At 52.4% G+C, this 16336-nt stretch overlaps 1 protein-coding gene across 1 annotated transcript in view; it reads left to right on the top strand.

Moving 5' to 3' along the window:
• The window catches only part of acvr1ba (activin A receptor type 1Ba), a 28479-nt gene extending 12582 nt beyond the window's left edge, over positions 1–15897 (top strand). The window contains exons 2-9 of the mRNA XM_088919442.1: positions 3445–3684; positions 5242–5493; positions 5593–5823; positions 6262–6429; positions 7276–7432; positions 7920–8044; positions 8153–8283; positions 9311–15897. Of these exons, the coding sequence (XP_088775568.1) occupies positions 3445–3684; positions 5242–5493; positions 5593–5823; positions 6262–6429; positions 7276–7432; positions 7920–8044; positions 8153–8283; positions 9311–9436 (1430 nt within the window). The 3' untranslated portion in view covers positions 9437–15897. The remainder of the gene's footprint in view (positions 1–3444; positions 3685–5241; positions 5494–5592; positions 5824–6261; positions 6430–7275; positions 7433–7919; positions 8045–8152; positions 8284–9310) is intronic.
• Positions 15898–16336: the final 439 nt, after the last annotated feature.

Here is a 16336-nt window from a genome sequence, read left to right as displayed (position 1 = left end):
GGCCGAGGACACAAGTGAGACCTCTGGGGAAAATGCGCTTAAGATGTAGAACAGGAGATGCTTCTTTACACAAAGGGAGGTGGGGGTCGGGAACAAGCTGCCCAGCCCTGTTGTTGAAGCCAATACCATTTCTGGAAGGAAACCCGGGGGGTTGGATGAGATCCTCAGATCAATTGGCTCCTAGAAGTGTGAGCTGGGAATGATTCCAGTTTTGTGCCCCTTCTCGTGTCCTGGTGTGCCTGTCTGTCAGGGGCGTTTTAACAGGGCTTTTAAAGCGAGGGGCTCTGTCAGGGTGGTTGACGTCCTTCAGGCTGTCAGGCTCAGTGACATGACAGAGATGGCCGCGTCCTGGGTCATCACCGGGGCTCCTGTTCCGCTAGGGGTGCAAAAGAGATGAAGGGAATGGGGGTGTGCGTCATAAACGCAGCATCAGAATCCGTCCCCAAGCTGGGGTGCCCCCGAATCTGGGTTCTCAGGGTGGCGACACGGGAGCTCCCTCCCAGCCGGCTGACCCAGGACTTGAGTGCCTGTCCCCTCGACTCGCGATGGGCATGGCGTGTGTGTCCTCCACTCGTGAGGTGGGGCTCCAGGAGGGATTCTGCGTTCAGAGGCTGCTCCACTAATCCTCGCTAAGTGCTTCTGCGTGGGGCTGCCAGGGCAGACGGCAAGCAGCGCAGACTCCTGGGAGAATTAGAATCCAAGCTAATGGCCCGATTACGCCGGCGGCGCTATAAATACCCCCGGGCCTCGGCGTGCGGCAGGAGACGGCCAGCAAATCCCACCCCCTTCTTCTCAGGGTGTCTGGGGTTCACAGTGTCCTCTCCACGGTGCCCGCAGAGCGCTGCTGTTGTATTGTCATCTGCGAAGAGCAGTGTGTGGCGATCGGGCGCAAAGGGCACTATGGCAACTGATCGGTAAAGAACCCGTAGAGGTTTATTCCAGGCTGAGAAGAGAAGAAAGGAAACGCAACGTTTCGGCTGTGGAGCCTTCTTCGGGTGTGGGAAAGACAGGGAAGTCGGCAGAGATTATATAGCGTAGGAGAACGAAAGCCAGGAGAGAGGAGGAGGCGGGAGCAGGGGGGAGGCAGAGTGGACCCTCGGGTGGTGTGAAGTCGAAACCTGCGGACAGCCGAAGAAGGCTCCACAGCCGAAACATTGTTTCCTTTCTTCTCTTTTCAGCCTGGAATAAACCTATCGCTTCTTCCTTTGCAGCCTGCGCCTGCTGACGCAGCTCCCTGCTTGAACTACCGATCGGTCGATGGATATTTGTACCAAGATGAGCGCGTTGTGGGGTTGAACGGTGCACCCCAGCCCTCGTTCGGCCGGGGTGAGGTCCTGCTCTTCCGGCACCGAGAGTGTGCTCGTTAGACTGGGGTTCCTCGTAATCCCACCGGTGTGCGTAGATCATGTGCAGCCGATGCTGAGGTGCGGAGGTGTTGTGGCTCTGTCTTCCCGGGGCCCTTTGAGAGGACTTTAAGGTCTCCCTTAACTGGAGCTCTTTTTAAAATAAGCTGTTCAAGTTTGGGAAACTGAGAAATGTTTCTGACGGGTGAAGAAATACACGTACATGAGAGTGTGTTGGATTGGAAAGGCTCACTTGGGTTTTTGCTACTGTTTTGCATTAATACTATAATACAGTGATCTACTGACTTTGTTTAATTTAGTGTAAAATATAAAGAGCGAATTCACTTTAAAGAGATCTGTATGGCAGGGCTGCTCGGTGAACTGGGACCCTTAATGCCCAAGTAATCAGAACCTCAGGTTAACATCTCAGCCGAAGGACGGCGCCTCCTACGGCGCAGTGTCCCCTCGTGCTGTTCTGGGGCCACGGTTCTAATCTTCTGGCCCAAGAGCACCACTGGCAGCAGTTATCTGGTTTTCCTCAGAGGTCTCCCATCCCGGTAGTGCCCGTCTGAGATCTGAACGGACTGAGCTGTGGGCGGGAAACTCCTCTCTTTCCATAAGGCCGAATGTCCACTCAGGACCATTCTTGATCTGGTCAGTGATCTCCGGGTGCCCTGTGTATTGGCACTGCTGAGCTGCTCACTCCCCCTTCTTATCTGCTGATTGTGTGAAAGGTGCACAGTCCGTGCAGGGTAGGCATGTGGTTCACAAGGGAGATGCAGGAACAAGCGTTACTGTCTGGCTGAAGGTGGTCACTATTGTCACTGTGGTGTCTACTGTGTCACTGTGTCATCTGTTGTGTCTGTGTAGTGTTTATTCTGTCGCCGTAGTTCCTGATGCGTCACTCCAGTGTATATCGTGTTCCTGTAGTGACTGTTGTGTCAGTGTAACATTTATTGAGTTTTTCCCCACTGTGGGAGTGACGTGTACAACCCTCCAGCAGCAGACCTGAACCCCCAGGCTGGTGGCAGCTGTCTGGGATGAGGCAGTCAGGCAGGTTCTACAGCCTGTCCTGTCAGGGAGCGATTATTGTGTGAGAAGTGCTGATGGGGTTGGAATACATGTTGTGCAGCACTGCTCCGTTGAACTCGAGTGGCCCTTGGTCTCCCTCTCTGCTTGCCAGGCTGTACTGCAGCTGATCAGCTGCTCAATTCAAGTGTGAGAGCGCCCTCTGCTGTTGTCTGGGGAGAACAGCAGTAGTCTGACGTTTACATGTGGCTTGTGTCTTTGGTCACGGACCTATAAGAAGAATTGCTTGCATTTTTACAGGTTTTTCATCACAGAGAATCGTAAAGGGCTTCACATATAGACTGGGACCCAGCAGCATCTCAAGCAAGGGCGGGAGAGAGTCACTGCTGCTCCAGGCGGTGAAGGGGGAGCTGTAGGGGGTACAGCCTGTACAGGAGCAGAGTGGGACACCCCTACTCTAACGGACAGTGCTCTTTAAAGATCGAACAGCTGGTACCACAGTCTCATGGGGTGGACATGACCTCCGCACCTACTGGTCTGCAGTCCTATGTATCGGAGAGGTGGGGCTCCCAGGGTGTTTGGGTAGGTGGCACAGGACTGAGTGTCTAGGGGTGTCCCGGTCCAGATTGACGGTGAGTTTAGGAAAGGCCCTCAAGAATAGGAAAACTGTTGCACTACTTTGCATGTCTGTATTAAGCTAATACATTCATCGGCCAACTTCTTGGAAACCTCTGCCAGGTCCCACAGGGATCTGAAGTTTTCACAGCCCAGTCCCATCCCATTCCTGCAGCAGGACAGCCTTCAGATCAGGGTGTGAGGAGGGTGATGGTGTGTGGAGACTGATCTGGACAGGTCTGCTGGTTCCAGTGGTTTCCAGCAGGAGTGAGATCAGGGGTTGAAAGTCTGTCTCCTGCTCCTCCATCCGAACCCCACACACACACTGCTCCCTACTGAGCAGGGCTGTTCTATAAAACGCAGGAGGTCCTAATATTTTGGCCAGTGGGCATTCAAGATCTCTGTGAACTGCGTGCAGGTTGGTGCTCATCTCCTGTTCCCTCCTTCCTCCTCCCAGGGTTGAAGTGCAACTGTACGGAGTGCGAGAAGACCGATTTCCAGTGCGAGACAGATGGCGCCTGTATCGCCTCCATCTCCAACATCAAAGGGCAGGAGCACCTCGTCCGCACCTGCATCCGCGCGGAAAAGCTGGTGCCGGCGGGACAGCCCTTCTACTGCCTGAGCGCCGAGGGGCTCCTCAACACGCACTGCTGCTACACCGACTTCTGCAACAGCGTCAACCTGCCGGTGCCCACCGGTGAGTCCCGGCTGTGTCCTGTAAGGCTGCAGGGAAACGGGAGAGCGTTCACAGCCTCTCCCAGCCAGAGGGTTGACCTCCTTCACTCAGGCCTTTCCCTGTCGCTGAGCCGTTCAAACGCCATAGATAACAAAGCCTCGGGAGTTTTGTTCCAACTCCTTTTCCATATTTAAGGTTTTAGCCAGTTATCAATTGGCGATTTGTTTTGATAAGTGAATTTTAAGGTTGCTGGTTGTTTTTTAAAAAAAGCCTTTAATTTCCAATGTCTTCTTTACCAGCTACACCTTCTACACTGGTTTTTAAGATGATCAGGCAGTCGCTGGCCTTGTCTGAGGTTTCAAAGGAACAAGTAAAGGTTTATTCCAGGCTGAAAAGAGAAGAAAAGAAACAACGTTTCGGCTGTGGATGTCTTACTGCTTTTGGTTTCAGTTGTCTACAATGTGAACGTAGGACACAGACCCAGCCAGCCATTTGCTAGCACGCATGAGGTGCTGGAAGAGCCAGAGACGGGCAGTGTCGTCCTGGTGCATGACTGCTCAGCGCGGAGTGTCATCTAGAACGCCCCCTTGGGCTGCCTGAGGCTGTTGAACTGAGAACAGCGCCGTCCCAAGGAAAGAAGTGGTGCATGTTCTCGAGGCGCGTCAAGCCTGAAACAAGCGAACCAGCACCGAGCAGTGCCTGCGCAGTACAGCCCTGGGAGCGCTGGCATGTGAGCGGGAGTCTGTGGCACATCGCACCTGTCTGTCCGCGCCTCTAGTTAGGTTTGTCAGAGAACACGAGAGCAGGTGTAAATGAGAGGCGGGCTTTTGACCCTTCTAGCTTGCTTTGGCGATTTGGAGTCGGTTGATCCCAGGATCTCATCCAGGCATTTCCTGAAAGACACCAGGGTATTTGCTTCAACAACATGCTTGGGTGGCTTGTTCCACACTCCTGCCGCCCTTTGTGTAAAGAAGTGCCTCCCATGTTCTCAGGTTGCCCAGATCTCTCTAAAGCAGCGTTACCTGAAGAAAACCTATGCAATTAAGACAGTGAGCTGATTAAAGTCGTTAAGAGTGGAGCTGGCATGAAACTGGCCCTTTGAGGTCCAGGATGGGAACAGATTAAAGTAAGATTAAATGAGTGTTGGAATGCAAACCAGGAATCGGAGTTTGAGAGGGGAGCACCACAGAGCCAGCTCCCTTCACCCTCCAGACAGAATCTCAGCGACGGGTTCGCCTCTTACACCAGCAGCTTCCAGAATTCAAAAGCAGACGCAGCTGCTCATGTACACTTTTTTGTGACTCAAACTATTTGGTTCGCAAGAGGTTATTCATTCCAGCATCATATCTCAGGAACCCAGTCGTGTGTCTATCCTGTTCCCTGCCTGGCTGTTTATCACGAGCTCATGGCTGTGGGTGTGCTGAGCTCCTGTGAGTTCAAGGTGAGGTGTTCTCTTTCAGAAAGCATCTACATGCCCACGTTAGTTCTGAATGAGAGTCGGGAGTATATGTCTGAAAGTGCCGCCAGAGGATGACACCCCTCTCCCTCTCCCTCTCTCCCCCCCCTTCCCTCCCGCAGGTCAGGAGAGCCCGGGCTTCTCGGGGGCAGGCTGGGGCCCGGTGGAGCTGGCCGCGGTGATCGCCGGCCCGGTGTTTCTGCTGTGCCTGGTCCTGATCGTGGGGGTCTTCCTGTTCCAGCACCACCAGCGCGTCTACAGCCACCGGCAGCGGCTGGACGTGGAGGACCCCTCCTGCGACCACCTCTACCTGGCCAAGGACAAGACCCTGCAGGACCTGATCTTCGACCTCTCCACCTCGGGCTCCGGCTCCGGTAGGCAGGCGTCCGGACGCTCGCAGGCGCGGAGGCCGATCAGGAGTGACTCCGCTCCGCCTCTGACCCTGACACCCCCTCCTCTCGCCTGTCCCCCAGGGCTGCCCCTCTTCGTGCAGCGCACGGTGGCGCGCACGATCGTGCTGCAGGAGATCATCGGGAAGGGCCGTTTCGGCGAGGTGTGGCGCGGGAAGTGGCGCGGCGGGGACGTGGCGGTGAAGATCTTCTCATCCCGCGAGGAGCGCTCCTGGTTCCGCGAGGCCGAGATCTACCAGACCATCATGCTGCGGCACGAGAATATCCTGGGCTTCATCGCCGCCGACAACAAGGGTACGACCGCTGCCGCAGCAGCAGTGTATGAGTAGGGTACTGGAGTAGTTACTTGAGTAATTCAGCATCGATTGGATCAAAGACGGCACGGTTGTGCAGTGGTTAGTATTGCCGCCTCGCAGCACTGGAGCCTGAGGTGCTGTCTGTGTGGAGTTTGCGTGTTATCCTCATGTTTGCGTTTCCTCCCACAGTCCAAAGACATGCTGGCAGGTTAACTGGCTTCTGAGAAAACTAGCCCTGGTGTGAGTGTGTGTATCTGTGTCTGTGTGTGTCCAGTGATGGACTGATGTCCTGTCCAGGGTGTATCCCAGGACCCTAAATTGAGGACAAACTGGTTACAAAATAAATGGGTGAAACTTTTTTTTGAGGTACTGCATGACTTTACACAGTACCTATACGCACTACATAGATCACTCTCTCCGTCTCTGTGCATCGCAGACAATGGCACCTGGACTCAGCTCTGGCTGGTGTCGGATTACCACGAGCACGGCTCCCTCTTCGACTACCTGAACCGCTACTCTGTCACCATCGAGGGCATGATCAAGCTGGCGCTGTCCGCCGCCAGCGGCCTGGCGCACCTGCACATGGAGATCCTGGGAACGCAGGGTGAGTCGGCGACCTGCCCCGGCACCCCAGGGGGAACACAGATTCGTGCGCGTGAATGTGAGCAGAAACGCGCGTGTGAGCGATTACACGAGAGCACACTTTTCCACCTGTTAGTCACAAACCCAGAGTCGCTTACGGGTCTCTTCCAGTACCGGACTGTATAAGGGCTATGTCTACACTGCCCTGCTACAGACTCGGGGGCACCCCTCACAGGCGGCCAGTCCACCTCCAGCAGGGAGCACAGTAGCAGAAGCGCAGTGGGGCTCTAGACTGCTGCATTCAGCTGTGTCCTCCTGCAGGCACGCCTGCCAAGAGATATTCGAAGACACATCCTGCGTGTTTGTTTTCAACAGCCGTGCCTCTTGTGAGGTCACCAACACCAGCCTTCAGTGCCCTGGAACAGCACACTTAGGGTCAAGGCCTGGTGTGCTACTACCTATTCCCACCTCCTCCTCGGTAATCTGCTCCCGGGCATCAGCAGTGCCGCTGAGGATGGGTCACTCCCGCCCCTCAGCGTGCCCTGGACTCTGGCGCTGCTCTTGTCCTGCCTGTCTGGCGCGGTGCTGGAGCTGGTCTGCTCGCTGGCCTTGCAGTCATGGCATGAGTGTGGACGTCCATGATCATGACTCACGCGTTGTTCTTAATGTAGCCGGAGCTCTCCTGAGTGTTAGAATCCACACCAGCCATGACGATGGCTATATGCATTGTTCGCTGCCCTTGATTAGCGGCGAAGGACTAATGTTTAGTACTACAGACTGTATGTGGGGAAGGTGTGTCCGAGAGCTTGTTTCTGGGGTAGCAGGGGGCTGTACCACACTGCTACAACACTGTGCCCACCTCCCGCAGGCAAGCCTGGCATCGCCCACCGCGACCTCAAGTCCAAGAACATCCTGGTGAAGAAGAACGGCACCTGCGCCATCGCCGACCTGGGGCTGGCCGTGCGGCACGAGTCTGTCACCGACACCATCGACATCGCGCCCAACCAGCGCGTGGGCACCAAGCGGTAAGAGACAGTCCCACTCTGCTTCAGACTGTGTGCCTTTCAAACAAGCCCAGGTTCTGCAGTGCGGCTGTGGTTAAAAAAGGAAAGCAAAAGTCAAAGGGTGACATGTTTTCTGTTTTCTGAAATGAGCTGAAGTCTGGCTTGCAGACCAGTGCTGAAACAAGAATAATGACGGGTATAGTGAACCTGTTGCCATTGACTACAGTGGCTGAGTCTGTTGCCATTGACTACAGTGGCTGAGTCTGTTGCTCTTGACAACGGTGGCAGAGGCTGTTGCCATTGACAACAGTAGTGGATACAGTTACCTGTTAAAAACCAGGACTGGACCTTCTCTTACCGAGAGGGACGTCCTCAGAATGGGCCTCTTCCACACTAGAGATGAAATAGTCTCTCTGTGCCAGGTGACGGGAATTCTGTTAGCTCTGGCACGGCGCTCTTTGGCCATGCTCCGCTTGATGTCCCGTGCCACCCTGCTTGTCTTCCACAGGTACATGGCCCCCGAGGTCCTGGACGAGACCATCAACATGAAGCACTTCGACTCCTTCAAGTGCGCGGACATCTACGCCCTGGGGCTGGTGTACTGGGAGATCGCACGCCGCTGCAATGCTGGCGGTAAGCGATGGGGCTGGAGCTTGCTGGGATAGGGTGTCGCTGTGGCCAGGGCGCCCAGCTGCCGTCTGCCAACTGACCCCTGACCTGCGATGTCACTGCTCTTCCCAGGCATCCATGAGGAGTACCAGCTGCCCTACTATGACCTGGTGCCCTCTGACCCCTCCATCGAGGAGATGCGGAAGGTGGTCTGTGACCAGAAGCTGAGGCCCAATGTGCCCAACTGGTGGCAGAGCTACGAGGTACGAGTGCCGAGTTTACACACTCTCACGCCTCACTGCGTTTTTACCTCTTCCTGGAACACAGCTGTTCCCCGATCTCTCTGGTTTCTGCCTCTCTCCTCTCTCTGTATCTCCCCTGTCTCTGCCTCATTCTCTCTCCTCTGTCTCTCCTCTCTCTGTCTCTCCTGTCTGTGTGCCTCTCTCCCCTCACGCTCTCCTCTCAATTCAATTCCGGGTGCTTTATTGGCATGACCGATGAGTACAATCAGTGTTGCCAAAGCCAAACAAATACAATTAGCATAGAACATCTACAGACATTTACAATAAAGACATATCATAAAATATTTACATATAGACATATGGAGTATTATTGAGAGACAGACTCACTGTTCCTCAGGCTGTGACAGGAGATCACTTACTGGGCTGCCAGTTCAACTGAGTTCCCTCCTCCATCTCCCAGTAGGATTGGGACCTGTTGTGATTCTGGCAGGTGTGGGAATTCTGGGTTTAGCTGTGTAAATTTGGGGAAGAATGTGCAGTGCAGTAGGAAGTGCACCTCTGTCTCTATTTCTCCCCGCTGGCAGTGGGAGCACAGCCTGTCCTCTCTGGGCAGCCAGGTCTGCCTGAGTCGCCCAGTTTCTATGGCCAGGCTATGGGCACTGAGCCTGTACTTCGTCAGGGTCTGTTTCTGTTTGCTGTTTTTTATCTTGGTTAAATGTTAGGCTAGTGTGTGTTGTCTATTTAGGATTCTGTAGTGTTCCAGTTTTTTTATGCTGTGTTTGCATGTGTGTGTCCCAGTGTGTGAGATATTGCTGTTTGATCTGTGCTGTGATGTGGTTGAGTCTGAGTTGTGGTGCTCTAGCAGTGCTGTCCTGAGGCTGGCTGGCCGGTGTCAGTGTGCCTCTCCTCCCTCTCTGTCTCTCCCGCCTGTGTGCCTCTCCTCCCTCTCTGTCTCTCCCGCCTGTGTGCCTCTCTTCCGTCTCTGCTGCTCGGTGTGGGCAGTTTCAGGTTTCCCCCTCTGATGCCCTGCCCCTGTGTGTGTCTGCAGGCCCTGCGGGTGATGGGCAGGATCATGAGGGAGTGCTGGTACGCCAATGGGGCCGCCAGGCTGACGGCGCTGCGCATCAAGAAGACTCTGTCGCAGCTCAGCGTGCAGGAGGACATCAAGATCTGAGCCGGTGAGCGAGGGAGGGGCACCGCGCCACGAACGCCAATCCTGCCACTTCGAAACCACAGACTGGAGTCGTCAAGGCCTACCTCACCCTTTCAGCCAAAACTACTGAGCGAGCCGACCGCCCTCCCTGTCCCACGGTCCTCTGCACTGCCCCCTTCTCCCGTCGATTGGGCAGGGACGTTGTACAGCTCTCTTCTTCAAAATTTTCTTGATTTCCGCCTGGTCCCTCCGAGTCGCCTGGTCCCTCCTGGGCTCCGGGTGAGCTGGGAGAAGGACGGAGCCAGAACCGATCTGCTGTCAAGCAAGGCGGGAGAGCACTCAGAAGATGTGAATTTATATTAATTTATTTTTAATGATTTGTTTTGTTTTTGACTGATTTCTTTGTTTAGGAATTATTTTTGTATTTTGTTTTTCTGGGTCCTGCGAGGCTGCGCAGTACTGCCAAGCCCCTCTCGACACACACACCGTAGAAATGTGGCCATCTGGCTGCAAGAAAATTGTCTGATGGTTCTGTTCGGTCGGTTGTGAGCAGGCGGCACAGGGGAGACTCACCCTCTCGGTATGACAGTGAAACGAGAGTGGTGATGCACGCGAGACAGTGCCAAGCACAAAATACACAAATTCCCCGCTACCGCCTGGTAAAGTCCTGGGCCTTGGCGCATTATGCAGGGCCTGACACAGATGCTCATGCAGAAGGCCGGCATGTACACTACAGGTAGTGAATGGGCACGTTGGGTATTATAACGGCACGCAGTTTGTGCAGAGATGTAGCTAAGGCTTGTGTAGCATTGGGGGGGGGGGGGGGGTCTCTGGTGTGCGCCCCTGACTGGGAGGTGTTCTGGGGGGTTCACAGCCCCTGCTGCCACCCCTGGCCCATACCTCTGACGTGCAGTCCCTCTAGCCTCAACCTTGAAAAACCTGACACAACTCGACAGGGCATTGTGTAGCTCCTAAGTCTCGAGCCCTCATCACACTACCATACAGATAATGAAGTTGTGTCCTGGGTTTTGTCCGACTTTAAATCATGAGTGTTAAGGTGCATCTTCAACAAGTGTTTGGTTTCTCTTGGGTGGTGGGGTGATCGCTGGGCACCCACACCCACCTGATCACTTGAGCCAAACCACAGAGTGGCGCCCCCCAGAGGCCAGACCTGAGAGATGCACCAAAATGTGCAGCATCCCTAAAGTAAAGGGCCAGAAGTGCTGCGGATTTGTGCGTCAGTGCCGGAGGTTAATCCCCACGGAGCCTGCAGATTGCTGCTGCAGTGTAGCAGTGTTGCCGTCTTGGGAACACGGTGGTCAAGACGAGAGGTTTGCATGTTGACGAGCTGTTTGAACTGAGGCTCCAGGAGGGCTCTGAAACAGTGGGGGATCCCGGACAAGCATGATCATTACATTGTTTAGATCTTGTTTCTAGGGGGCAGTAAGACCTTTAAAGTTCGTGAGTCTACGCGGGTCAACTTCAACAGTCAGATTTCCTGGGCTTGTTCCTTTCGGATTGAGCAGGACCTGTATGATCCGTATTCTTCGTGTTCTGGGCCTCCGGTTATATTTCTGCAGCTTGATTGTAGACCTGTCTGCCACTATGAATCGGAGACTGATGGTTGATGAATCTGATTGTCAGGAGCCAGATTGTTTCGGCCAACTGAATGGTACGGGACCTTTTAAGGCTGGCCTTTAGTTTTGGGGTTTTTCTTTTCAAACTTTCAAAAATGTGAAATTAAATAAACACCCACTGCTATTGAGAAGGAAAAGAGACACTTTAGTTGGAACTCGTGTAGAGGGGCGAAAATCACCCTGAGTTTAAGCGCGTCATTTCTCCAGCTTTTGTATCCCTCAGTGAGGAACTGATCTGTGCAGTTTTGACAGACACTTTGGTTTTCAGTTGGTGTTCCTAGGGAACTCCATGCTTCTGCTGGATTTTGTACCAGCTGACCTGCTAATTACTTAATTGACACTTAATTTAACTTTATTCACTTTTCTCTCAAGTCGCACATTGAACTGGAAGTTGGCAATTTCTTTGACACTGAGAAAGGTCATTAAACTGGTGATCCAGCAGACTGTCGACATGGATACAGGCTGAAAGACTAACTCTTATGGGGAAGCTTGGTTTTCAGTTCTCAACAAGAAGGAACACTTTTATGCTGCAAAGCTGCATATGTTCCGCTTCAGGCTGTTTGCCTCCCAATGTTGAGCTCGAACTGGATGCTGAGGGGTCAGGAGAATTGCAGTTGGGTTGTGTTCTGAGAACTGTGTCATCTGATGATCTCCCTCGTAAGTCTCTGACAGCACTCCTACAGCCCACCTGTCCCTGACCCGCCCACCTCGCTGTGATATGTTAATACACTACTGACACGCCCACCCAGTTATTGCAAACCCCACCCACTTGCCTTTAGCTGCCCAGTTATCTGACTCCGCCCACTTTTCCCTGACTGCCCTGCGGTGTGAGTGACATACTTCTGGTCACCATCTCTATACCTCCTCTATATGCAAACTGTACATAAGTTGTAAAATATTATGTCTTTTTGGGGGAAGGAGGTTGATGTGGATAATTCTTATGATGATGATGTGATTGTTTTGTTTTTAATTTTATTTTTTGAAACACTAGTTTTTCTTTTTAGAAAAACAAAGCAAATCTGCTGTAATTTTTGTACATTTTATTTTTTTTAATGATTTTATGGGGTAAACTTGAAGGTACTGTTAATCTCAGAAATTTAAAATGTCTCTCTGATTTGTAATTTTTTTTCCTTCTTTGTAAGATTTAATACCTGTTGTTGTTTTTTGTAACTAGACACCATACAGCTCCAGGTAGTAAAGTGAAAGGGGCCTTGTATATATCCATTTTAATCACAGCCACTGTAGCAGGCCTATCATTCCCGAAAGATAAAAATGTTCCTTTCTCGGATCTCCAGAAAGCTTCCCAGCTCAAGTCCTAGGGCTCAGGCAGCGGTCTGGGATTTTGATCTTACTACTACTTAAGAATGGAAACATCTTCCACACATTGAAGTTCTGTGTGTTTGGAAGCAAATGACCTCCAGCACAACCTTTGCTTCACTGGGATCCTTCAAGACACATTCAGAATTCAGTTGTAAAGGAACAGAAATAGGAACTAGAACTGTAGATGCTGCTGGTTTGCAGAGGGCTGTAGAGATGCAAGGAGAGGAGCTGTCAGCACTGGCACCTGCATTTCATCAGCCTTTGCCAAGTCCTCAATTTGAGCCAGTGGTACACATAATGGGTATTGAACCTGCAACCTCCTAGTGCTGTGCCCCAAGTTGCTGGCCCAGCAGAAGGAGCCAGGTTAGCCCCAGCCTCTTTGTGATCCGTTCCCTGCCAGGCTCTTAAATCTGCAGCACTCCCGGCCGCACCCAGAGCAGCTTTCATCTCGAGAGGAAGACGAAGGAGGCCTCTTCCCAGTGCACATTTTAGTTTCAGGGGTTAAGTGCTGGTGGGGCTCCATCCAAACCCCAGGCCTGCTCAGTTTCTCTCCGGGACTGGAGCTGGGAAATAGGTTCCGATCCTTGGAATTCCGGTGCTGTCACACGCTTTGGTGTTGGATGGCTTTATGGATAGACTTGGCCCTCTCTCGGCTTGCAGGGAGTGGTGCAGTGCTGTAGGAACTGAAAAGGCTGTAGCAGTTCCGGTCTTTACCCAGGGTTTCTGTACTCGACGCCACAGCAGAGTGCGGGATGTAGAAATGCATTGAACTGAACATGTATTTATATATCTGTGTGTGAATACTTTGTTTTTTTTAAAGAAAACGAATCGGTCAAACCACTGCAGAAGCTTGATCGGAGCTGCATTGATATTTATTACTGTTTGTTCATCTCGGAATCTGTCCCTGTGGGCACGCAGGCCACGGGAAGTGGTTGGAGATCTTTTCAGGTTTTCATCTGAGCTTGGCTCTTAACCTAAGTTGGCTCATTTCTGGCTGAACTGACCTGTTGAGTTTCTCCCAGCTCTTCAGGTAAAGTGATCTCAATGCCCTTCAGCCACACTGATGCCCCAGGACCGGGACTGGACACCCCACACGCTAACCCCCCCTCAGGACCGGGACTGGACACCCCACAGACACACTGACCCCCCAGGACCGGGCCTGGACACCCTGCAGACACACTGACCCCCCCAGGACCGGGACTGGACACCCTGCAGACACACTGACGCCCCCAGGACCGGGACTGGACAGCGGGCAGACACACTGACCCCCCCAGGACCGGGACTGGACACCCTGCAGACACACTGACCCCCCCAGGACTGGGACTGGACACCCTGCAGACACACTGACCCCCCCAGGACCGGGACTGGACAGCGGGCAGACACACTGACCCCCCCCCTCCCCAAGACCAGGACTGGACACTCTGCAGACACACTGACGCCCCCAGGACCGGGACTGGACAGCGGGCAGACACACTGACCCCCCCCCTCCCCAAGACCAGGACTGGACACTCTGCAGACACACTGACGCCCCCAGGACCGGGACTGGACAGCGGGCAGACACACTGACCCCCCCCCTCCCCAAGACCAGGACTGGACACTCTGCAGACACACTGACGCCCCCAGGACCGGGACTGGACAGCGGGCAGACACACTGACCCCCCCCCCCCCCCCCCCCCTCCCCAGGACCAGGACTGGACACCCTGCAGACACACTGACCCCCCAGGATCAGGACTGGACACCCTGCAGACACACTGACCCCCCCAGGACTAGAAGTGAAAATGCTTCTAGTTTGTCACCTTCCACTTATGAACATGGTCTTACTTTCAGTGAAAACGTAGCTCTGTATGAACTAAAATCCAGTGTCCCTGCTGTGTTCTAATGTTCAAAGCCACATAAAGGCTGAGCACAGCTGTTTGAGGTTGTTCTGTAGATTTTATGGGGGTCATTTGCTTAGCTTAGGTTTAAGCTTGAAAGAGTAGTAGGGGAACCCCACATTTGCCCACTCCCCACACTATATGTGGAGTTTAAGCAGTGCAATCTGGGATGGCAATATCCTCAACCGTCCTGTGCAAAACAATTCTGAGCAAGCTCCTTGGGAGGTGCCAAGCAGTTGCAGATGTTGTTTGAAACGCACTGGGTGTTACTACAAGCGACTACTAAATCTGCTGGCAATTGTTCAGGAGAAACGGGAGTTGAAACATCTCCTGATTTTTCTCTAAGGCTCTGTTTCCTTATGATTATTCAGATCTTGGATTGTGTCAGTTTGTTCTGTTCCTCAGCGGTGGTGAGGACAGCATGTTGGTCGATTTGTTCACATACCTGAAGTCGTGCTGCTGGTGTGGGTGTGGTTCTCTATTGGACTGCATGGGGGAAGCCAGTGGCTGGACACTGGTTTTGGTCTTTCAAGGCTTTATAGTTATAGGAATCATCATCGTGATGCTTCTGAAGACCTAGGGCTCTGCTGCCTTCTTAACTATGTAACTCCACTCTAAATCCAGATTAAATTGGATATGTGTGGGGATTACAGATGATCATAAAACTGTTTCAATTCCCAGCCTAGTTTAGGATCTAAAGTAGTAGTTCCCAGTCCTTGTCATGGTAACCCACACACCTGTTGGCTTTTACTCAACTGCATCTTACTTTCACAATTGAAGCCTTAATTCATCTAAGAAGTTGCTTCATTGGAATATTTCCATTTTATTTCACTTGCAAAATACAACAGTTAGAGACACATCCTGTTTAACAGCTGGGAACTAACTGTTTACATTACTCTCGGTATTAAATCCAAGGAAGGTTTTGAGGCAGAAACAAAAACCACCAAGAACGTGTGGGGCAGCAGGGCCAGGCTTGTGCGCCACTGCTCTAGCGCACGACTCTGTCAGGGACGTGCTCAAGGAAGCAGCCGAGCTGGTGATGTGGGTCTCCATCAACGATTACATCGCCAAGAGCTCTAGAAGGAGGTTAAGCAATTCCAGTTAATGTTTAATTGAATTCAGCTTCAGCACAGCAGTGGAGGTGCTGTGGTGTTAATGGGCAGCACTTGCAGAGATGGGAGAAGCTGTTCAACTACTCCAGTTCAGCCGGTAATGAGGAGATTCAGGTTGTTAAAAGCCTAACAGGACAAAAATCCTGTAGAATCCATACTTGGGGCCCCCCAGAATCAGGGACTCCTGTTTTATGGAGGCCGACAGGCTGCTGGACTGTTTTCTGGAAACCAGTTTAAGAGGTCTGATCCGAACCAGAATGAAATATTGGTTCTGGAGGTGTAGCGGCAGACTGCTCTGTTGGAGGGAGCAGTTAGCATGTGTGATTCCTGGTTCCGCTGCTGGTTCTGGTTCCAGGCCTCCAGCAGACCCCAGAATCAGACACTATGCATGATCCCCACCCCCCCACCTGCAGACTGGCCCCCTGGACAAGAAAGTGCCACCCCCACACTTTACAACTGGGTTGGGAAAAGTCTTTCAGGAATAGTTTGCAAACTTGTATATAGATAATACACAGTAATAAAGACTGTTTTTTTTCTAATCCTGTTGCTGGTTGCTTTATTTTTCTCCAGAGTGGGTGGGTGGGCTTGAAACAAGGGTAATGAGGGGGGCAGGTCCCCTAAGCCAGTGGTGGAGCAACCCAGCAGCCTTCTTCAGATTTAATGGCAAATTGGAACCCCATAGAAGTGCTTTTACATCTGAGGACTGGAGCCAGTTCTTTACACAAAGAGTGGTGGGAGTCTGGAACAAGCTGATCAGCTACATTATTGAAGCCAACACCCTGGATGCTTTCAGGAAACAACTCAAGACAGGAGGCACCACTTTACACAAAGGGTGATGGGTGTGTGCAACATGATGCCCACACATATGGATAAATCTGGATGAGATTCTTAGATCAATTATCTATTAAGAAATGAGCAATGAGATGTATGGGTTGAGTTGTGTCCTGTAGTTTAATGTTTCTTATATACTACACTCTG

The sequence above is a fragment of the Atractosteus spatula genome, chromosome 1 (assembly GCF_055471065.1).
Source record: "Atractosteus spatula isolate fAtrSpa1 chromosome 1, fAtrSpa1.hap1, whole genome shotgun sequence".
Taxonomy (NCBI): Eukaryota; Metazoa; Chordata; class Actinopteri; order Semionotiformes; family Lepisosteidae; genus Atractosteus; species Atractosteus spatula.
The sequence above is the reverse complement of the archived record's forward strand: the minus strand, read 5'-3'. Positions and strand labels throughout refer to the sequence as shown.